At 47.9% G+C, this 24,124-nt stretch overlaps 1 protein-coding gene across 7 annotated transcripts in view; it reads left to right on the forward strand.

Moving 5' to 3' along the window:
* Positions 1-24,124, forward strand: part of CADM1 (cell adhesion molecule 1) — a 351,444-nt gene that overhangs the window by 282,253 nt on the left and 45,067 nt on the right. For all 7 annotated transcript variants that reach the window (XR_009454350.1, XM_059707809.1, XM_059707810.1 and 4 more), the window contains exons 2-5: positions 4,780-4,926; positions 6,599-6,751; positions 13,687-13,824; positions 15,672-15,830. Coding sequence is in view for 6 of the 7 variants with exons in the window: in XM_059707809.1 (XP_059563792.1) it covers positions 4,780-4,926; positions 6,599-6,751; positions 13,687-13,824; positions 15,672-15,830 (597 nt within the window). In the remaining variant the exon portion in view is untranslated. The remainder of the gene's footprint in view (positions 1-4,779; positions 4,927-6,598; positions 6,752-13,686; positions 13,825-15,671; positions 15,831-24,124) is intronic.

Below are 24,124 nucleotides of genomic sequence, written 5' to 3' on the forward strand. Positions count from 1 at the left end.
CTGTTTGTACTCTTCTGCTGCACATCCCAGTGCGTTTTGTAACAACCTAATTGTCGTGATATCTATTTCGGGGGAGATTTATCACGTCACAGCACGTCTCCTGTTTGGAAGAAATATTTGAGGATGTGAGCAGAAAGTGTTTTTACATAAGGCTGCAGGCAGTTCAGAGTACTGACATGCATACATTTTCATCCCTGCCATTAACTTCCTTGCCTCTCATAAATAGGTCATTATTTCATTTCAGCCATCGTGTGGCGTCTCAAAGCATGGAGCTCTATTTAATATAACTGCTGTCCAGCTGACCGTATAATTTATTGGTGACATCCTTGGGCCACCATCATCAGCCAAGGCAGTTAGATATCTTTCAGCAAAATATTTCATTATCACTTATAATAGTTTTAGATTAGCATTACAACCCTGTTAACATAGCTAGGAATTGGCATTTTCCGAGACAGGATTTCAGGTCGGCCTTAGAAATTTTGAAAGATTAATGCAGCGATGATGGTCCGCCGTGGACTTGCATGCAGAGTGCGCCGTGTGCCAGGCACGCCGGGGCCAGGGCTGCAGAGGCCGAGCTGTCCCTGAATGGCTTACCCGTGAGGACACATTACGGTGATCTGCTCTTACGTTACTCAGCTATAAGTAATAACTAACAATATTCAGACTTTCTCAGAAACAACCCCTCGGATTTTGTTTTATTGCCTTCATTGCTTAAAATCATGGTCAACTCCTCTCTCGTCTCTTGGGCAAATATTTTGTAGCCTGAATATGAATAGAACATGCTACTCAGAATATACTAGGATTCCAAGTAAAGCCTAAAAGTACATGGTTATTTCCACAAGAACTATTTATTAGGGGAATAATTGAATTACAACTGGCTTTCAGCCACCGTAGGTGCAAGTAGCGGCGTCTGCAAGCCTTGGTTGTGTTGCTGTGAGTCAGGCCTGCCGCTCTGTCCCTTTCTTAAGCGGAAGCTTCTCATTTGTGCTGCTCATGACCTTCACTTCCTCAGACAGAGGCGCCCTCCCGCACAGCCCAGTAGACCCCGTTTGGTATTCTAACCTCCTCCAGGCAGGTCCCATGACTTGAGAGGGTTACAGCATCTGAATCGTGCAGTTTCGTTGTTCCTTCGTTTTCTTACTAGATTGGGTTTCCCCAAGGAAAAGGGTATTGTCCTCTCTGCACAGACTTCTACCAGGGCCGGCCAAACCACCTTGAAGAGCTTGCTTGATGGGCAAGAATTCCCTTTCCCTGTTCTTTTCTCAAATCTGGGACTAAAGCGCTCCCTTCAGAGGAAGAGTTCTCACCTACGAGGAAGAGTAAGCAGCCCTTCATCTCTCCTGGTCACTTTTCCTCTTGCTGCTCCTCTGTGATACTTCAGCCCACTCAGCTTTCCCCCCGGACGAGGCCGGGCAGGCCTGCCTTTACGCACCACAGCCCGGGCCCGCGTTCTCACACCGGATCAGAGATCTCAGGGTGGGTTTCATTTCGTTTTATTCCCCAAGCACCAAGAATTATTTATCTGTGGAGCTAATAATTTCTCCTTATCCCTCTGGTTTCCTCTTTTCTGATCCTCACCAGTGGCTGGTTTATTTCTAGGTGGCTTTGGCTGAACGCCATCTCAGACACCCCTTTGCAAGCTTTCCCACTCTGGCTTGCCGAAAGGGCCCTCCAGCAGAACCAGGGTAGCAGGTGGAAACCCTTCATTTACTCTAATTGCATCTCTTTCTATGCTGTCTCCTTGTGTTTTTTTTAGACTGGTATTTATCGTTGACCTTTGTTTCTTAATGTGACAGTTTTATAAGGGAGTGACTAAGCTATGCTGAGTTGGTATATAATGATATAGAGAGCTCCCTGAGAGCAGGGACACGGGGCCTTCGTTCTGGTATCCACCCTACCCCCGACATATACTAGTTGCTTAATAAATGTTTGGATGTGACATCTAGAGAAATGATGGTGATGGTGATGGTGATAGCAGCCGCCACGGGTTCAGTTTTATGAGAAGCTAGACACAGTGCTACATGCTTTATATTTATCTATCCTAATTCCCCCAACAGGTCTGTGAGATAGCTTTTATTTCCCCATTTTGCTGAGAAACTGGCCCAAGGTCTTTAAAAGATTTCCCTGAGATCCTTCAGCTCAGAGGCAGCCTCTCTCTTCCTCTTCCTGACCAACCATCTACCTTTGGCCGGTGCTGCCCCTTTGTTCTGCCTGCGGGGGTTCGGTCTCAGCTTTCGCCCACATTGCAGCTTCTTAAAGGCCCCAATAATGTCATACTCCTCCGTATCCCCTGCTGTGCCGCTGCGGGATCGGACAATGGACAATGGCTTCACCTTTTGCTTTTCAGCTGCACTCTTCTCTCCTCCTACCTGTGCTGGGGAGCGTTTAGGACATCGGTGAGGGACCCTGACTATAATACTAAGGTTAGAAGCACCAAACCAAAGCAGATTTGCAGGTCTGCCTGATGCCAGTGGGCCTGAAGCCCTGCCTTCCTGGCGTGTTCTCAGAGGGGTTTTTCAGAGGGCACAGTCAGTACTGCCTGGGACTACAGATAAGTCAAGAGGGTGTGTGTTTCTGAAAACAGAACTTTAAGAAACTGAACTGTAAGCCAGCGGTTCTCAACCTGTGGGTCGCGACCCCTTTGGGGGTCGAACGACCCTTTCACAGGGGTCGCCTAAGACCATCGGAAACTCACATATAGCATATCAGATATTTACATGACGATTCATAACAGTAGCAAAATTACAGTTATGAAGTAGCAACAAAAATAATTTTATGGCTGGGGGTCACCACAACATGAGGAGCTGTATTAAAGGGTCGCAGCATTAGGAAGGTTGAGAACCACTGCCATCTCAGTATTTTATTGAGATTCCAAAGAATTAGAGTTGGTAGGTCCTCATTCCCACACAGTACATAATCGAACTGCCTATACAGTAGACACCCCTTGTCCGTGGTTTTACTTTCCATGGTTTCAGTAACAGTCAACCGTAGTCAGAAAATACTAAGTGGAAAATTCCAGAAATAATTCATACGGTTTAAATTATGAGCAGTTCTGTTAAGCTTGATGAAATAGCGTATTGTCCCACTCTGCCCCACCGGGACATGCATCCTCCCTTTGCCCAGCAGCTCCACGCCGCGATGCTCCCTGCCCGTCAGCCACTTAGCAGCCGCCTCAGTTGTCACATTGACGTTGCAGCATCAACACCAGTGCTTGTGTTCACGTCACTGCAGTTTACCTAACGGCCCCAAAGCGCCAGAGTGAGGATGCTGGCAGTGCAGGGTGCCAGCGAGAGCCCAGAAGGCCTCCGGCAAGTGACCAAGTGGAAGTTCTCGACTTCATAAGGAAAGGAAAGCATTCTATGCTGAGTCTGCCAAGATCTAGAGTAAGAACAAAATTTCTATCCCTGAGATTGTGAAGAAGGAAAAGGAAATTTGTGCTAGTTTTGCTATTGCACCTCCAACTGCAAAAGTTATGGCCACAGCGCACATTAAGTGCTTATTAGTTAAGATGAAAAAGGCATAAAATTTGTGGCTGGAAGACTTGGATGGAAGACATATTCTGATTGACGGCATGTGCTGTGGCAGAAAGCATTGAGCCAACCAGCAAGGGGTCCCCGAAATGAGTGACACCAGGCCATTTACTTCAAGTGAGGGCTGGTCACAGATGCAGGACTAGGTTTGCGCTGGGAAATGTAAAAATTATGAGAGAGAGAGAGAGAGAGAGAGAGAGAGAGAGAGAGAACATTTAACTTTTTTTGAAGTGCAGTTGACCCTTGAACAACACAGGTGTGAACTGTGTGGGCCCACTTATCCATGGATTTGTTTTTAAGAAATACACCTAGTAGTGCAAATGTGTTTTCTCATTCTTATGATTTTCTGAATAGCATTTTCCCTTCTTTAGCTTACTTCAGAGTAAGAACATTATAAGTCTATAATATACGCTTACATATATAAATACATAGAACATACTGGTACACAATACATGTTATTAGAATGTTCACGTGATTATTCTGGTCAACAGTAGGCTACGAGTGGTTAAGTGTGGGGAGTCAAATGTTATATGTGGATTTTCAACTGCATGGGTGGTTCAAGAGCCAATTGTATAGTGTTAATAATTGTTCCATTGTATTACCATTGTCGTTCATCTTTTACTGTGACCAGTTTATAAATTAAACTTCATCATAGGGATGTGTATATAGAAAAGAACATAGTACATACAGGGTTCAGTAGTATCCGTGGTTTCAGACATCCACTGGGGGACTTGGAACATACCCCTATGGATAAGGGGGAACCATTGTGCACTGGGAATGCTGACATCCACTAACAAGACAAGATTGTTCAGTGGTCCGTCCATCCTACCTGCTTCTAGTAGGTAGTCCCTTGAGTTTTCTGTGAGGTGGCCAAATAGCTCAGCTCGAGGGCCTGTGAGCTGAGGCCGAGTACACACACCACCCACCCGCTGTGACAGCTCAGCTCCTCATAGAAGCCGGCACTCGGACCTTACCACTCACTCAGGGCTCCACTGCACAGGTCCTGGGGCTGGACCGCGAGCGCCTCACCCTGCGAGCGGGTGATTCCAGGCTGTGGTATTGCGCCCCTAGATCTGCTTGGACTATTAGACTCATGCCGTGGCCCCTGCAGAGAGGAGGGGAGCCTTACCCAGTGCTGCTCCGGTTTCCAATTCCTAATGTGCTTCCTGCTTCTCATTTTAATTGAGTCCATTAACCAAATTTTAATTGATGGAAAATTCTTTCTGATCTTTTCTCTCTTTTTTTAAAGGTGATGGACAGAATTTGTTTACGAAAGACGTGACAGTTATCGAGGGAGAAGTTGCAACCATCAGCTGTCAAGTCAATAAGAGTGACGACTCCGTGATTCAGCTCCTGAATCCCAACAGGCAGACCATCTACTTCAGGGACTTCAGGCGTAAGTGTCCGTCGCTACAGTATTACACGGCAACTGATTTCCTACATGTTGTCTTGATGAAGAGACTGCCAAGATTCCTCTGCTTAGCTCAATGTTAGATGCTTAAAGTTTAGTCCATTCTTCAGAAGGGAGACGAGATGTACAATCATAATCTTTCTACTTCATAGAAACCTTGAATGGTCCCTTTTAAAAGCAAGGTGGTCTTACTTTGCAATAGGAATGGGTTGTAGTAATTCAAGGTGAATTGCAATTGAGTCCCAATACTTCGCTGCTACAAACAACTCAAACAGGGGAAGGCCAGGAAAGTAGGGCATACTGAAAGGTAATCTGTTTGAAGATTGAAATTTTCAAGGCAATCTGAACCTATAAAGACAAAACCAAACCTCCTGTCACCATAGCACCTCTGGCATGTGGAGGTGTCCATGTACGAAAACGTTTGCAAATGGAGTGTCACAGATGTGAATACTGGACACTTACCTGCATATCACAGCCAGGGTGCAGGTGGGTGCTGGGCCTGTGGAGAGCCAGAGAAGGTCTTCTGAAACTTGGTTTGAGAGTCTTGGTGCCCAACAAACAGGTGTGGAGAGTCCCCTTTGCCTTGTTTCCACCCCACCACAGTGTTCAAGACCTGTGGACAGTTGAATAACGTAAAGAATATTTGAGAGGATAATTCGTCCTTTTGTAATAATCTAGCCTTTGCCAAAATTAATATAAGGACTTTAAACATGAATATTTGTTATAAACAAGTGAGTCCACATACAGTGCTTTCCTGTCTTCTGCCCAGTTGGCTCCTACTGTGCTTAGGAAACTGCAGGGCGAGATCAAGGCCTCCGGGGGCCCCTGGTCACCTTCTATCCCTGAGAAGTTCCACCTCAATTCATATCAATAACTAGAGGCCCGGTGCACGAAATCCATGCACTTGCAGGGGGGTGGGTCCCTCAGCCCAGCCTGATCCCTCTCTCTCCTTACCGCCCACCTGCAGCAGAGGTGGGAGAGGCTCCTGCCCCCGCCACTGCGCTCACCAGCCGTGAGCCCCGCTTCTGGCTGAGTGGCGCTCCCCCTGTGTTAGTGCACTGACCACCTGGGGGCAGCCCCTGCATTGAGTATCTGCCCCCTGGTGGTCAGTTGTTCCGCCGGCCATTCCGCTGTTCAGTCAATTTGCATATTAGGGTTTTATTATATAGGATACCAAATACATAGATACATCCAAATTAAATTGGATTATTTTTTAATAATTTTTAAAATGATTTTTATAAGTCCTGCTCCCTGAACTTCCAGTGCCCAAGGGGACTCCTGGCCTCCCTTCTTCCTCTTTTCATCGTACCCACGTCTGACAGAGCATCCAAAACCATTTCAGTAAGGGCTGAATTCTGACACACTGAGGCAGAGGGCATGGGGGGGGTGTGTGTGAGTGTGTGTGCATGTAGGTATACACACTCACACGTGCACCCACGTGCACCATTCTCCTTTGGACAGGTTATTTGTCCACATGTGGTTAGTACAGAAGCCCAGACAGGAACTCGGGAAGTACAAAGGGTACCTCCCCTCCGGGTGAGGGAGACTCGGAGTTTCCACTCTGCCGCTGCCTGTCCAGGCCCCCGCGTCTCCCTCCACTGGGCTCGGGAAGCAGACGGTCCCTGTCTCAGTCACAAACCCTGTGCTTTGTTCACAGCTTTGAAGGACAGCAGGTTTCAGCTGCTGAATTTTTCCAGCAGTGAACTCAAAGTGTCGCTGACAAATGTCTCCATTTCCGACGAAGGAAGATACTTCTGCCAGCTCTACACCGACCCCCCGCAGGAGAGCTACACCACAATCACAGTGCTGGGTGAGCCGCACGGCGTCGTGGGGAAGGGCACTGTTCTTGTCTTAGGCAGGCCCGCCGCCCATCGGGCGGAATTTTTAAAGTAGCCTGTTTTGCCAAACACTCTGAGGAACGCGACCAGTCTATGCAGATCCCACCTGCTCTGGGGTTGCAGACCTCAGGCTCCAGCAGCAAAACTCAGGAGGATTTGGAGCCTCAGATGAATCCCTCACCATGGCCATGCCATTGCTCTACAGGAGGCCTGATTATTCTAGAAGTAATAGGTTCCTGCTGATTGTATAGGATTGTTTCCTTCTGTGCAGGAGGGAGAGACGGCCGCACAGCTGGGCCGGGCAGGGCTCTGCTGTGAAATCCACCTACTGGTTTGTCCTTCTGAGTTACACCTCCTTTAATATTGTCCCCCTTTTCCTTAATTGCCTCGTTTATTGCTTATACTCTAGATCAGCGGTTCTCAACCTGTGGGTCGCGACCCCTTTGGGGGTCGAACGACCCTTTCACAGGGGTCGCCTAAGACCATCGGAAAACACCTATATAATTACATATTGTTTTTGTGATTCATCACTATGCTTTAATTATGTTCAATTTGTAACAATGAAAATACATCCTGCATATCAGATATTTACATGACGATTCTTAACAGTAGCAAAATTACAGTTATGAAGTAGCAACGAAAATAATTTTATGGTTGGGGGTCACCACAACATGAGGAACTGTATTAAAGGGTCGCGGCATTAGGAAGGTTGAGAACCACTGCTCTAGATCACGCTGTAGCGATCATATCTCATGAACTCATACTTTGCCACAGAATTGCCACCATTGGACATAAAAGAATTAGGGGCTCCTAGGGCGCGAAGGCTGAGAAAAAGCCAGGCTGCTGACAGGCCGCTGGGGCACCTCTGGAGAGTCCGCATCTCCACTTGTGGTCACCAGATTGTGGCTTTCGGCAAACCCCAGTGGCCAGGTTCCCGTGTGTGTGTTTGAGGTAGCCCGCAGATCCCCTGTGTTGGAGGAGGTCTAAGTTGGTCTCATTTTAGACAGACTTACACTCCAGTGCACACCACCAGCTGATCGGATTTTGAAACCAAGTTTTCAAGGGCACACACTACAGCGAGAGGCAAGATCTCTGATTCGTACCTTCGGGGAGGTGATGAATCAAAGTCTATTTGAGGCGGCAGGTTGCAGCTCTGGGTGTAATGATAGGAAGATTAAAGAGCAAAGATAAATGTGAAGGCGGTTTTGCTTGGTGTATGTGACCGTATATGTATTTATGGATGTACATACTGAGCTACTGCCTCGTTACTTTATTTAAACACAGCTGTAGAGGGAAGATATGTTTTTATTCATTAAAGTAAAACATGTCCCTAACACTTACATACATGTTCTTGATAAGAGGAATACTGACTTCAGAAAGCCATGTTCCAGGTCTGCCCATGCCGTTTCGAATGCGGTCTGTGTTAATGACGGCAGCTGGCAGGTGTTCCTGTTTGTCTGATTGTGGCTTTGACCCACGCAGACCTGCAGCAGTAGGGAGCGTGGAAGGTTTTGCTGGGACGACGACGGTTCCGGTATTTTGGAAATGTGCCCGAATCGTGAGCATGCATTGGACCTTTTCTGTGCATCTGCTTGTACAGAAGCATTTGCGAACACCGTTTGCTGATTGGAGCAAGTCTTTAGTGGCCTGGACCTCAACCTCACCGTTCACCCACTTCCCCACCATAGTTTATGGCTTTTCAACAAGAGTGACAGCAAAAAAATTGAATATAGTTATGGATTCTGAATTTTCAGAATGTTTTGTTACATATACCTTTAGGTATGAATATCTTTATTCCAAAGAAAGAAATAGTAATAGTAGAGCTCAGTCATCTGCCCGGTGACAAGCAGAGTGAGAACCAAGAGTCAAGCCTGAACCAGACCTCGTGTTTCCTCAGAACCTTGTGTCTTCTAGCCGAGGTTACTTTCAATAGAGTCCTGAAACTGCCTTCCCAGATGTTTTTTCCTGAAAGAGCCCATCTTTTGTTTTCAGGTGTGTATCTGCCCCTTGGGAAGCAGTGTATGCCTGTCAGTTTCCAGCGTCTGGTACATTTGTCCTCAGGCCTCCGGACAGGAGGTCTGACTGCGCACACCCAGTGCTTTCTCAGGCCCCCTGGACGGCAGGTCTGACTGCGCACACCCAGTGCTTTCTCAGGCCCCCTGGACGGCAGGTCTGACTGTGCACACCCAGGGCTTTCTCAGGCCCCTGGATAAGGGGTCTGACTGTGCACACCCAGTGCTTGCTCAGGCCCCCTGGATAAGGGGTCTGACTGTGCACACCCAGTGCTTGGCCAGGGGGGGGGGTGGTCAGCATGCCAGCACTAGGCTCTGAGAGGAGTTTTTGGGGGCCTGATTATTCTAGAAGTAATAGGTTCCTACCGATTGTATAGAAGCATTAACTTAAATATACCTGTAAGTAATGCTAGTAGATACTCTTGCTCAGATATTATGCGTCCATTTAATATTCTATTAAATTTACTGGAGGATTTCTTGATGAAGTAAAATTGTTGTCATCAGTGTTTGAGTCTTTCTTTTTCCAAAATCTGGCAAATCCCACTGATACTCAAATGTTCAAACCTTTCTTCTGCGGTGTGGCATTTGTAGAGACATAGTGAGAGAAGGAGGACACGTTAGCATCTTCGTTCCCGTCCACAGTCCTCTGGAGAGGCCGTGGGGACGAACACCGATGCCCCCTCCATGGGTTGAAGGTGCTCATTTTAGTGCACCCGTTAGCCGTTTGAAGCGTCAGCAAAGAATTCAGCATCGTTAGAAGACACAGATGGATATTTGTTAGTGACTAGCATGTTTATGCTCTTCCCCATGTAAAAATGGAAACCCCTATGACATTTTGCGTGCATTTCTCCAATTCACGTTGTAGGACTCTTCTACGTACTGCTGTTCATTGGAGGAGATGAACAAGAGAGAAAATACACTGCTTTAAGATGAATACAGTTACTGGTAATAGTAGCCAGTATTACTCTACCCCTGTCCTTCCAAGATTAGTGCTCACTCTTAAGATTCCAGGAACAGGAGGAACTAATTATTTTAAAGGGTCTTAGAGTGAGATTTCACGTGCTGATCAGTTTTAAGACTCCTCTCGTGTAATTAAGGTGGCATCCTGAAATTGCTGATTTTTTTAATGCTTTAGGTGTAATGTTTATAATTGGCGCTCGGATAGATTTGAGGTTGGCTAAGAAAAACCGTACCATTTCTTTGCTATTTTCTAGTATTTCCTTCTATGTGACTTTCATTCAGGTTTTCATCCACACGCACATCCTCAGGTATAGTTTTGGCCGATTAGTGGGACCATGTGTAAGTGTACTCGCTGGTTAGTAGTAGTTTTCATTCATATTTTTATAAATGGATGTTTATACTTTGCTAACCTATTTTGTATTAGAGTAGGCATTATGAAGTCAAAGGGAAAATAGGGTAGACTTAATAGACCAAAATAAACTTTAAGATTTTCTTGTTCAACCCCCTTTTTTGGAAAGATATACCTAAATCACTTCATTTCTATTTTCCAAAGCTTTCTCGCTCTTAAAAACAAAAAATAAAACTGAGCCCTGGCCAGAGTGGCTTGATTGGAGTGTCGTCTTATACATTGAAAGGTTAGGGGTTCGATTCCAAGTCAGGACAGGTACATAAGGCAATCTCTCTCTCTCTCTCTCTCTCCTCTCCCTTTCTTTCTCCCTCTCCCTCTCCCTTCCCCTCTCTCTAGAATCAATAAGCATATTCTCGAGTGAGGATTAAAAAAATCTGAGAGAAGTCACCTTTGTCACTGACATCAATATAAGCCATTGGGACTCCCATGACAAATTTCACTGTATGTTTGTAAACCAGACAACTCCTACACTTGGCTGTGTCTTCTAATCTTAGTAAAGATCAGAGACACTGGCCATGGTCTTGGGAAAACTGTGGACTTGGAAATAATCACTTAACTGCGTCTCAGGCTGCTCTTGTCCACAGGAACAAGTCCTTTATTTTTCTACATTGGTCACAGTTTCCAACACTTTTGAAGTTTTCCGCAAGTTTACCTCAGCCATCAATTTAAAGATGGCTTCAGCTCTTCAGGAAGGTATTCCTGGGATTAGCATCGTTATGGGCATCTCCCTGAAAGGTTAGGGAACTTTAGAGCACAGTTGACCCTCTGGGGTCACGACCCCCTCCACCACCAACTCCCCCACCCCCCGGCACAGTGAAAATCCACAAAGAACTTTTAGTCAAAACTTAACTGCTAGTCGCCTACTTTTGACTGATAACACAAACAGTCCATTAACACATATTTTGTATGTTATATGTATTATATACTGTATTCTTAAAATGCGGTAAGCTAAAGAAAAGAAAATATTAAGAAAAACATAAGGAAGATAAAATATATTTACAGTATTTATTGAAAAAAATCTGTGATAAGCGGACCCACACAGTTCAAACTTGTGATATTCAAGGGTCAACTGTATACCTGTTGCAAAAAAAGGAAGCGTTAACAGGAAAATGCTAACAGTAGGTGGTCCAGGTAAGGACCTGTTTGCTGCCAGTCACTCTGTGGGCCCCAAGCAAGGTCTCGGAGACATTGGTAGTTCTCCTCTGGCCTCGTTTGTGTCCACCCCTTCCTCATCCCTGCTCGGAGCCAGCAGACGATATAATAATGTGGAAAGCCCAGCCATCCGCATCCCGACCATCTCAGTCTTAGGGAGAGCATAAGAAATACCAATGGAGATGAACAGCTGGTGCAGGCGGTGAGGAAAGCTAAGGTATCTGAAGGCTCGGCATGAGAAAAGGAGAGAAGGAAGGAAGAATCCCAGCATCACACAGAAAAAGAGATCTGACAGAGACGGTGTTGACACTACACGCCGTTGAGACTGACAGTGATAAACTGGATCTGTCCCATCACCAAGAGCGCCCTTCCGGCGTGTTCCCGGAGCTGCGTGGCACCAGGCCCTGACCCGCTCCGGGCTTACTCTTTCCAGGAGCGCGAGCTTCGTGCATGGCACCAGCCTTAGCCGCATGCCCGTCGTGTCCTCAGGGGCCCACCTTCCGTGCCTGCCCCGCACTGGACGTGGGTTTCCTCACACTGAGTGGGTCTCATCAGTCACAGTGATTGACTCTCATTTCTACATTTGCGGGGAGGACACTCCTGGTTTTTTTACTCCTTGGTTGTTTGCCTTTTGTCATTTCTTATTCTGTTCTTTAGAGTTCACCAAGATCTTACTATCGTTAGGCTTGGGCAAGCTCACATTTGCTTAAACAGCTTTTTCTTCAAGATCCCTATTGTACTGCACTCAGAATTCAGTAGTCTCTGTTGGCGCTAGACATCTATTCTCTCTGTTGCCTACCAGCTCTCTCGGTACAGGAGAACCGATAAGCTACCTGATTGTCATCCAGCAAAGATAAGTTACGTTTAGGAAACGGCGAGCTGAAGCTGCCCCGTTTACTTATGTGACTGCCTTTCTGTGTCTCTAAAATGCTAACAGATGTGCAACTCCAAATTGGATATTAGACTCTCTCTGCTTTTTCCCCCTGAAGTGTAAGCTAGGGTAGCTCTTTCTCATGTTTAACTACTCATTGGGGCCATATCACTTTAGCAACACATCCAATTGAGCAAATGTGCTGCTTTTCTCTTTCACGGGGAAGAGAGGAGGCCTGCTTTTGATCGGTAGTTACCCATCACCGCCACACTGTCTTGCTGAGAAACATATGCAGCAAATCATTTCCTTTTCCATCATTCTCTACAGGCATTTTCACCTGCTTTAACTCAGCATAAAAGTCTTCCTTTTCCCACATTGGACCAGAGCAGGTGGAAATCCCAAATACGGGCTTTAATCCCATAGTTTTTGAAGCAGTATCAGATTTATTATTCAACTTGATCATGGGATGGCATGTGTATACATATTTAATTTCTTGTTTCTCTTCTGAGTTGAGGGGCTTATTAATCATGTCTCAGAACTGTCTGCTTCTTCGTGGTGGTCAGGGCACACACTTAGATTCACGCACGGATTTCAGCATTCTTACTGACTTCTGTTTCAAGAAGCTGGCATCTCATAGGCAGTTTCACTGTTGCTCAATGTCATGAAAAATAACATGATTTATTCATCATCGTCATCATCCTACGTACTCTTGATTTGATATTCAGCATTTTAGCCACAAAATATTTATTTTATTTTATTACATGTAAGTTTAATATACTTAGAGAAAGGCAGTTTTAGTTCTGATTAATAAAACTACTTACAACTACTTAGTGGTCTTTTCTACCTTTGATTTCCAAAATCTGGGGCATTTAGAATCTGGAAAGTGACTGCGAATGAACGGCATTTCCTGTGTTACTGCGTCCTCATGGCAGGATTTTATTATGTGCTGCCCGTTGGAGGTGATGATTACATTCTGGGTCTCTGTGAGTGGTTTTGACCGAATGAACTGGTTCCGAGGCGCACTTTTCTGCGGATGTTCATGGTGAGGGATTCTTTTAAGGGACTCCAAGTTTCTGATCTTTGCTGGTTGACTGTAGATTCGTTCATATGACGATTGAAATCAAATGGTTGAGTTGAAGGAGAAAGATTTCTTTCAGAGACTTCCAGGTAAGGATGATAACTTGAATTGTGTGTACTCCTCTTGCTTTTATCCCTAATATCTATATTGTTATAACTTGGTCACTGATAACTGAGGAGTGGGAGACTGGTCGTTTTGTAAGATACTTTAGGGCAGAAATTCTGAATTGAGCGATTGTGCGTAATTCCCTTTATTTGATGGTGACTTTGTATGTTTCCCTCCCAGTGGCAGCTTGTTTTAAATTCCCGTCAGGAATGTCCATTACTTGTCTCTGATTTGAGAGCAGTGGTGCTAGTTTCTAATGAATGGAAGGATGCGTGCAGGAGTAGGTTCTGTGTGTAAATGCACACACGTTTGCTTTGCAGTCCCACCACGTAACCTGGTCATCGACATCCAGAAAGACACGGCCGTGGAGGGCGAGGAGATCGAAGTCAACTGCACGGCCATGGCCAGCAAGCCGGCCACCACTATCCGGTGGTTCAAAGGCAACACGGAGCTCAAAGGTGAGGTGCCGCCAGGTCCCGGGGAGGGGGGTTCCCTTTGGGGAAACGAGAGGGAAATGCAACCCATGCCTCAGAACAAAGGCGTTCGTCTAGAGGTGGTTGATCATCACGGACTAAAGGCGTGGGGCAGAGCATAACCACGTGCCCGTGTCCCCATTCCTGTCCTCGTTCTGTGGTGTGGGGGTTGATGGTGGGTGTCGCTGTGAACTGGAACCGCTGTCAGAGCTGCCCCAGGGCTCAGGCTGTCCGTGCTGTTCCCTCCGTTCTCCTTGCTTTTACCCGATGACCCAGGGTGGTCAGAACCCCAAGTCCTCATGTTATCCATTTAACAGTGTATCACAGCCTTCACCGTGAGCGCCGCGAGTCATCCTACCACCGGCCGCCCCGTCAGCTGTGCTCAGCGTGCTCTCCTGAGCCGTGGCCGCGGCGGGCGGAGAAGGTCATCTTCATTGTGAACTTGCAGACACGCCCTTGCGTGTGGAACCTGCAGTTCAGTCGCCCGTTTCCCGGCTGCTCTGCACAGCGTCTGGTGTGATGGCAAGCAGGCGGCCCTGCTCCCTGCTCCCACTGTCCCCCCAGGCTCAGCCATCCCGGGCTTCCTTCCTAGGTCTCAAATAGCTGCTACCCCACCCGCTGCCTTGGCTGGAGGTGCAGCCTGGCCCCGGCTCCCCTCTGTCAGTTGTCCTAAGCCCTCAGACGTGTTAGCATCCGGTTCTCTAGCAGCCGGCACCAAGGTCTCGGCCAAACTCCCGGTCATGTGACAGAAGTGCTGCTGCGTGCCTCCCTTCGCTCTGGTGGGATGTTGATGTTACATACAGCATGGGATTCTGGTGAAGATGACACGAGTGAATATTCGCAGGGCATGTAGCTAGTGTCTGTGTGCGCTTGTTAAGTAGACGAAGGGCCCCAGGAAGAAAGGAACCGCCCTTAGAAAGGGGACAGAAAGCTGTCTGCCGCGAACCAGATCAGTCTGTGTAACAGCTCCCGTTCCAAACAGCTCGCTGTGTCACTCCCCCTTCCTGGGTGTTGTTTTGAAAGGAAGGAGTTCCCCATTTCCCCTCTGCGTTTCTGTCTGAGTGAACTGAGCCATGAAATGTGTGCCGATACGGACAAAACATTAAAAGAAAGTTAATGGTGCGTCTTGTCCCAGGGAGGGCGGGGTTCAGGAATGGGCGGCCTTGGCCTATTCATCCCCTCCGGAAGCCTCCCCCTCCGCACGGCTCCCCTCTGGCCTGACGCCCGCGGCCTGCTTTCTCTCCCCACACCCCTGCGTGCGCTGCGGCCTTTCTAAGGTCTCAGAGCTGAAACATTCCAGTTACAATTTCAGTTACGCAAATCCATTTTGTTCCTTCCCGCCTTGATTGATGCTGGTGGGGGTGGGGTAGGGGTGTTTACCCTTCTCCTGATTAAGTTACTGGGGGGCTCTGGGTGACATCCTGGAATTTCTAAACCAAATGACAGCCTAGCGGACGGGTCAAGTTCAGATGGTGGTAGGATGGCACGCTCTTCTCTTCTCTCCTGAATGCCTTGAGCAGTCAGATGTCAAAAAGGTTCAACCTTCAGCTGCCTTTGGGGGAAGCTTTACGACAGAAGAAACATGTGTAATGTATTTAAATGAAAATGGTATATGTTACGTCTAGTTGAAACTATCTGAAAGACCACCCTGCCAGGTTGAAATGTAGGAAATTCTCATTTTCTCAGCCATCTACCCACCGATCGTCCTTATCCCAAGCGACTTCCATTCTCTTTGGTAAAATAACATTGGGCTGGGGCGGGGGAACAGGGGATCTGAACACAGCGATAGACATGCTCTCAGCTTCTGGCTTCCTGGTATGGTTTCTCCCCAGGCAAATCGGAGGTGGAAGAGTGGTCGGACATGTACACCGTGACTAGTCAGCTGATGCTGAAGGTGCGCAGGGAGGACGACGGGGTCCCAGTGATCTGCCAGGTGGAGCACCCTGCCGTCACCGGGAACCTGCAGACCCAGCGGTACCTAGAAGTACAGTGTGAGTACCTGTCGCGGCCGTGCTGGCTGCTGTCACAGTCACCACGGACAGAGCAGCTGGTCGCTTAGAAACAACAGCACTGTCTCTCTCACGGTTCTGGAGGCTGGGAGGTCCGAGGTCAAGGCTCAGCACGGTCATGTTCTGGTGAGAGCCGCTTCCCGGTGCACGCAGGCACCTTCCCACTGCGACCTCACCCGGCGAAGGGGCTGAAGAGCTCTATGGAATCTCTTTTAATCCCACTAATGTGGCTCTACCTTCATGACCTACGCACCTCCCAGAGGCTCCACCTCCTGGTCCTGTTCCGTAGGACATTGGGTCTTCAGCATATGGATTTGGGGGCACACAAACATTCAAGCTGTAGCAGTGCCCAAGTGTTCTGTTCTGAGGGCCCAGAGCAGCAATTGCTTAAAACCTGTCAGAAGCCATTTATTGAATGCATATGTTCTGGTACTATAGATAGAATTTTTATCTAGTTGTCTTGGTAGAAAAATAAGCAAAGGATTATTTTACTGAAGCACAGCCATATTACTGAGTGCCAATAAGGATTTCGAAAATACTAGATTTAACCTAAATATGAAACTTTAAAATGATTCCAATCTGCTCTAGCATATGAGTTAATTACATTTTTTGAATATTGACTATAATCATTTCTATGTCAACCTCAAAATCTAGGACAATCTCCTCTCCCCCTTTTTTAACCCCATCGTAAGTACTGAAGTTTTTATAGAAGAGATTTTATTTGCATTCAGCAGTTTGCTTAAAATTGCACATTCTCTTCCATTTTTAGCTTACGTGATGCCACTGAGTGTAAAAGTGGAACCCTTTGGGCTCAGTGCTCAGTCCTGCCGGCTTCACCAATAAAAGCCATATCGTGGCGAGTGAGGTTAGCTCCTCACTGTGCCCTGTGGACAAAAGGTGTTCTCTTCATCTTCTCTTAGGGGCTCTCCTACTTGTGAAAAAAATATGTCTTCTGCACAAAACCATCCTCGCACCAAGGTTGCGTCTGAGTAACCACCTCTCATTTTCCATCAAAAGGCTCCTGGAACTTGGCCTCTGGTGGTTCTGGGAGCCTTGAGTGTACAGAGTGAAAAGGCTGCAAATGTGTGGTGGGGTGGCAGTGCCTGGGGTTCGATAAGGAAACGCACTGCCCTCCGTGAATTCTTCTGTTACTTCCCCGGGCTGCTGTAACATGTCCACAAACCTGTGACTTGAAATAGCAGAAATGCATTGTCTCAGGGTCCTGGGCGACAGCAGGCTGAAAGCTGGGTGTCGGCAGGGCCGGGCGCCTTCTAAAAGCTCCGGGAGGAGCTTCCTCCCTGTTCGGGCTGCTCATGGCTCCAGGCTTCCTTGGGTGGTGGTCACATCACTCCCTTCTCTGTCTCCATCTGGACGCGGCCTTCTCCTTTCCTGTTTGTCTCTTAGAAGGGCACTAGTCATTGGACTTAGGGCCCACCCAGATAAATCCAGAATGTTCTTATTTCTAGGTCCTTTTAATGTAGTTACATCTGTAAAGACTCCTTTTCCAAATGAGGCCAGTCCCAGGTCCCAGGGGTTGGGAAGTTTGGGGGCCACCGTTCAGCCTCCTGCAGTTTTCATCACGTGTTTAAATGGAACAAAACAAGGGGTTAGGCAGCGCACAGAGAGTTTCCTCTGAAAGACCACCGTCCCATTCCAAGCTTTGCTTATTGACGCTGTGAGCTTGGCTCAGTTTAACATTACATAATGCAGATTTTCCTTGTCAATTCATTTCCTCTACTTCATTATGTAGCTTCATTATGGCAGCTGCTTATAATTTTCATATCACTAAAACTATTGTGGTGTGATGTCCCTATAATGGGAAAACATAAATGATCAGATGTTATCTAAATTGGCAGTTAGTAGATTTCTTTTGACTTTGTTAATATGTAATTCACTTAAGCAAACTTAATATCCATTAACTTCCCTTGTAGGGGCCCATTAGCTTCAATAATACATTAGCTCCTTTGTGAGACCTGAGTGGTACTCACCCAGTTCCCGCCCCAAACTCTTGCAGTAGCTTCCCCAGAATATCTTCTAAACAGCACATGACCCACCACCTACAACATGACACTCACACCCAACGCACAGGACTCCCAGCACTGCACTCCGACCCTTGGGAGACATGATAATGATATTTATAAGCCGTGTCTTCCGTGCTGTGTAGATTCAAGTGGCCTTTGTTCCTTAAGAAAAGAAGTAAAGCACCACCTCTGAATGCATTTTACTTCAGGCCACAAAGTGCTGCCAGCCCCTAGCTGCAGGCCAGGACCGCAGTGCCCCCAAAATGAAGCCGCAGCTGCTGGTCATGTCCCTCTACGGCGCATCTCCTCACGGGAGGCCCTGCTCCCTTCTCCCCCGTCAGCCACACAAACATTGTATCCCTGATACTCCATATTTTGGAATGTATGTAAAGAAAAAAGTCGTCCTGCCTAAAAGAAGGTTAAGAATCGCAAAGCATTACCTTAATCTGCGTGGAACTGAGAGTCTGGTGTGGCACCCTAAATACGGCTCTCTGCTCAGGAAAGTCACCCGCAGGCCACTCCCCTCCATCCCCAGAGCCTGACTGAGAACTTTGCGGAGTCAGCCAGGAATGCCCAAGTAGCTTCTTCAGGCACAAGGGGAATTCTCTACATCACTCCTACGGCTGTGCTCTCTGGAACCCAGCAGCTGTGCACAACAAAAAGCCTCAGGCCTCAGACGCCCAAGGCGCTGGGTCACTGGGCCCCACGTTCTCGGGCATTGGCCGTGGTGTTGGTGACTCAGCTCCATTCTCCCAGAGGAGTCCTCTCTCCGCAGACAAGCCATGCCGTCTGGATGGCCAGGAGGGAAGGAGGCACTTTAATGCCTGAGGTTCAGTAGCCAGTCTGCATGGATGGTGAGTCATTTTGGATACCCTGTGAGAAGTAACTTTATTTATTGGCTCCAAACCCTTAGAGTCAGCAGTTCTTAACCTTTTTTGGGAATCACTGAGCTCTTTAAAAACCCTTTGATAGCTACAGACCCGGAAAAGATGAACAAAATTACATATTCCCTACATTTTGCTCACAATTTAAGAAGTCTGTTGACCCTACAGTTTTCCCAACTTCAGTGATTTGAGGGCCACTTTCACAAGTTTTACCATATCAACAGGTTATCTGTGTTCCTGTCCCGTTGAGAATTTATCTTTAAGTCACTTCATTGCTTTAGCCTACTCAAGACCCATATAAAAGATCTATAAAATTATGAGCTTTATTTGCCATATGTATATCTAAATCTAATAAATATTAGTTAAATAAATATACAACTTAAAAAGACATACAACTATTATGTTTTAGTGTTTTTTCCTTTGCCACCTAAAAAGATTTCTTATATTATTCGTGATAAATAGTAACTTATCACCAGGAAATACTGAGTTCATCCGCGAACATCAGAGGAAGAATTGCTCTACTCTGGGTGAATACGGCTACTGTGGGGACAAAGCTAACCTGATAGGATTAGCATTAAGTACACTCACTTGGCTCAGCCGGCCATTTTGTCACATGACGGCTTATGGAAACCTCTCTCTCAGCTAAGAGGATATGAACAGGGTTAAATGACACATAAGGGATTAAATTCTATATAAATTATGTCCTCTTAAGAATACTATTTTTAAAAAGGAAATGAAATAATGAGAGTCTACATGGTATGCCATTAAATATCTTATTTTAAATGCACCAGGAAAAGGAGGAGCAAGATAAAATGAGCACACTGCCACCATACTGCGTAGAAGACAAGGCTTGAGCTACAACTTGGAACTGCTTTTGTCTTGTGGATTTAAGTCCTAATTAACTGAACAAGAATTTTGCAGCATTTTTCGTTAGGACCCTGTATTGGAGGTATCAGGAGAAATTGTGTTGCCCAATTATGTGAAAAATCAGCCAGAAGTGGATGCTGTCACACTTTTAATAATCCTTAGATTTTTGGTGAGTGTAGATATTAATGGTGCAGTATGCATTGAAGTGATTAACATCAGAGTAATTTATCATCTGGAGATTTCTGAACATAAATAAATGAGTTGTTTTGTTCACAAGGTGTTGACCCCGTCAGAAGTAGAGAATTAGAGCTGCCCCTCCCCCTTTTATTATAAATATGAAAGCACCACAATCAGCCAAGTGTTCAGTTATTTGATTTTCTGGGGCATTAGCTGCTCTTGTTTGTGACATTTCCCTGTTGGGTGCTCGTTTGCAAGCTCATTAGGAAGGTTTTCTCACAGGAACGTTGCTGGGAACGGAGAGCGTACAGTAGGGCTCTCAGCTTCCCAGCTTTCGTCCTGAGACCGGCAAGGACACAGCAGCGTGCAGCTCAGTGTGTAAAACGGAAAGTAATTGTACTTGCCAGCTGAAACTCCAAGCTCTCTTTCCTTAGCTGTTGGGCAGAAACGGTTTTGCTTTTGAATGTTCTGAGCTGTATGACCCTCAGTTCTTCCTGTGCGTTTTTTTCTTGAGAGGTGCGTGGGGCTGCTGGCGTTTACATCACAGTTGATACAGCAGAGCGGAGCCTGGTGCAGTTGTAAGCGGTTAGCACAGCCTCAGATCGCGGGGGGAGCGCAGGCTTGTCAAATAAGAGGCTGTGTAAACGGGAACAGCTCACTGTCTGTGCCTTAAAAGAAAACTGTCTCAATAGCATCAAGGTGGCCACGCAGAGCGAATGAGCCGGGAGCTGAGAGGAAAGCTGCGACCCTCGGTGCGGGGCCAGATCCCCGCAGACGGGAAGCCTCGCTGCGGACTGAGGTGACCCTGAGCTCTTGAATTCCTGCTGTGTCTACTGCTTTCTCCCGTCGTAGCCTTGCTCTTTAAGATGCTCTTGCCGAACTCCTCATTTTGCGAGGGTTCTGTGTGTGTGATTATTTGTAAAAAATAAAATAAAAATTAAGAGCTGAGTCTTGAAAGGGAGCATGAACAGACCCCAGAAGTGGGTGTTTGGGCGCCTTCCCCGCTCTGATTGCCCTCTGACGGTCAGTCATGGACGTGGACATGTTTCAAAGCGCGTGTTACTGACTCAGGCAGGCAGCGGCTTCGTAAACCCACGTTCCCCTTCTTCCGAGCTCCAGAGAAGGCGAGAGGTTTGCTTTCATTCCCTCAACTGGGGGGAAATGGGCGCTGAGGGGACAGTCAGCCCTGCTCTTTATCTGCGTCAGAATAAATATTTCCCCTGTCCATGGGGCCCTGCAGGGAAGCAGGGAGGAAAACCTGGAAATCGGAAGCCATCCTGTTGGGAGTGGCAGGTGGGTTTCGGCAGCAGCTCCTGTCCCGCCTCCTTGCCCTGAAATCTCCTCTCAGGTGCACTCTTCACAGCAGACGGCTGGCCCGGCGGGCCTGTTCCTCTCCTATCTCCAGTCTCCTCTCTTTCCTGCACGGAATACACTCTCCCCCCAACTCTCCTTTCTTCCGTTTTGTGTAAAGCAATGCATTGAGTTTCAGGGAAGTTACTTCTGTATTTATTATTCCTCATGAGCAATAAGTCTTGGAGACCCCGTGGTGCACACTGTTGTTTTAACCTCTGGTTTTGTATTAACACAAGTTCCGGACCCGAGATGGTCAGTGATGCATCTGCCGGAGCAGGCAGGCGGCTGAGTAACCCACACACAAGCACAAGGAGCAGATGTTTGGCCAAACACATTGTGAGCAAGACATGAATGGGCTGAAGGAAGAGAGAGCGCCTTGCCTCCCCCGGCCTTCGGAAGACGCCTGGAGAAAGTGGCCCTTCCCACCACGGCCTTCGTGTGCCTCCTGGTCTGACCTGGTGTGTCTGTGAGAGGCATCTCTGCACCTGTGGACAGTGGGCATCACCCAGTGTGTCTGTGAGAGGCATCTCTGCGCCTGTGGACAGTGGGCATCACCCAGTGTGTCTGTGAGAGGCATCTCTGTGCCTGTGGACAGTGGGCATCACCCAGTGTGTCTGTGAGAGGCGTCCCTGTGCCTGTGGACAGTGGGCATCACCCAGTGTGTCTGTGAGAGGCGTCCCTGCGCCTGTAGAGAGTGCGCATCACCCAGTGTGTCTGTGAGAGGCGTCCCTGTGCCTGTGGACAGTGGGCATCACCCAGTGTGTCTGTGAGAGGCGTCCCTGTGCCTGTGGACAGTGGGCATCACCCAGTGTGTCTGTGAGAGGCGTCCCTGCGCCTGTGGACAGTGCGCATCACCCAGTGTGTCTGTGAGAGGCGTCCCTGTGCCTGTGGACAGTGGGCATCACCCAGTGTGTCTGTGAGAGGCGTCCCTGCGCCTGTGGACAGTGCGCATCACCCAGTGTGTCTGTGAGAGGCGTCCCTGTGCCTGTGGACAGTGGGCATCACCTAGTGTGTCTGTGAGAGGCGTCCCTGTGCCTGTGGACAGTGCGCATCACCCAGTGTGTCTGTGAGAGGCGTCCCTGTGCCTGTGGAGAGTGCGCATCACCCAGTGTGTCTGTGAGAGGCGTCCCTGTGCCTGTGGACAGTGGGCATCACCCAGTGTGTCTGTGAGAGGCGTCCCTGCGCCTGTGGACAGTGAGCATCACCCAGTGTGTCTGTGAGAGGCGTCCCTGCGCCTGTAGAGAGTGCGCATCACCCAGTGTGTCTGTGAGAGGCGTCCCTGTGCCTGTGGACAGTGGGCATCACCTAGTGTGTCTGTGAGAGGCGTCCCTGCGCCTGTGGACAGTGTGCATCACCCAGTGTGTCTGTGAGAGGCGTCTCTGCGCCTGTGGACAGTGGGCATCACCCAGTGTGTCTGTGAGAGGCGTCCCTGCGCCTGTGGACAGTGCGCATCACCCAGTGTGTCTGTGAGAGGCGTCTCTGCGCCTGTGGACAGTGGGTATCACCCAGTGTGTCTGTGAGAGGCGTCCCTGCGCCTGTGGACAGTGGGCATCACCCAGTGTGTCTGTGAGAGGCATCCCTGCGCCTGTGGACAGTGGGCATCACCCAGTGTGTCTGTGAGAGGCATCCCTGCGCCTGTGGACAGTGGGCATCACCCAGTGTGTCTGTGAGAGGCATCCCTGTGCCTGTGGACAGTGCGCATCACCCAGTGTGTCTGTGAGAGGCATCCCTGTGCCTGTGGACAGTGGGCATCACCCAGTGTGTCTGTGAGAGGCGTCCCTGCGCCTGTGGACAGTGGACCTAGGGAAGCTAGTGTTAATTTGTATTCTTCACTTACTGGTTTTTAACTCAAGGTCAGGTTTTGATCCTGTGAAAGGTTACATGATTGTGAACTGGCATGAAGTCTGAACGAATGGGGAAATGGCCTCCTTTGTGATTTCCCTGAAGATGCCAACATAAGATGCACCAGAAGCGCTAATTAATGAGCATCGAAGTGGAAGAATAGAAATCAACCTGAGCTGCCCTCACATTTTGGGAACTGGATTGACCTTCCAAACCAGAAATGCAGTTATGTTTTGTGATAAGGCTGGTCAAGCAATTAAATGCGGGGGCCTTGTATGCCAGGGCCGTGGCCACCCACCAGTCCACAGCTGAAGCGGTGCACTCCCACCAACACGAAGCTTCCGCACCGCCAATCACAGACGGCCAGCTGGGCGGTCCAGACCAGCACCGCTTCAGCTCCAGCCAGTCAAATCATAGCACCTTCTCTTTCACAGCCTTTCCCAACTCGGTGGGACAGTGCTGAGTTTTGTGCCGCCATTCAGACTGACGTGAGCTTAAATCAGCTCAGAAATTGCAGTGTGCCTATTTGATAACAGGAATAAGGAGGATTCGTGGTGTGTTTGGTTGCTTGGTTTGTTTGTTTTAGTTAGAGCTAGGAATAGAAACACATACCCTAACATTTCTCCACTTTCTCATTCATTCATTCATTCATTTGGCAAATATGTATTGAATGCCTACTGTGTGCCACCAGGGATACAAGAACCCCAAAACTTTTCTTCCTATAGAGCTAAAGGTCTTGTGCAGAACATCTTGCCCCGTGTTCACCTCAAATCTTGAAGGGAGTGAGTGTGCACCCCATTTAAAAAGCACCAGAAACATAACTTTCTACCACAAAAGCCCAGAATACAGGTTGATTCTGTTGGATAAACAGTACTTGCAGAACCTACTAAACGACTTGCAGGTTGCAACAAGAGGAAGTTGTGTTCTGTGGTGGCTGCTTGAGGAGGAGGACTCCCTCTCCGTCACCAGGTGGGACTCCGTCACTCCCAGGAGCCCTCCCCCTCAAGCAGACCCAGAGGAGGCAGCAGGGCCCTCACCTTGCAAACAAGCTAAGGTGGTGAAAATCACTCAGGAAGGTCTGACAGGAGAAAGCAAGCCTTTGGCAGGGTGTTCTACTAACCAGTCCTACACT

This window comes from Myotis daubentonii, chromosome 9, assembly GCF_963259705.1.
Source record: "Myotis daubentonii chromosome 9, mMyoDau2.1, whole genome shotgun sequence".
In the NCBI taxonomy this organism is placed as follows: domain Eukaryota; kingdom Metazoa; phylum Chordata; class Mammalia; order Chiroptera; family Vespertilionidae; genus Myotis; species Myotis daubentonii.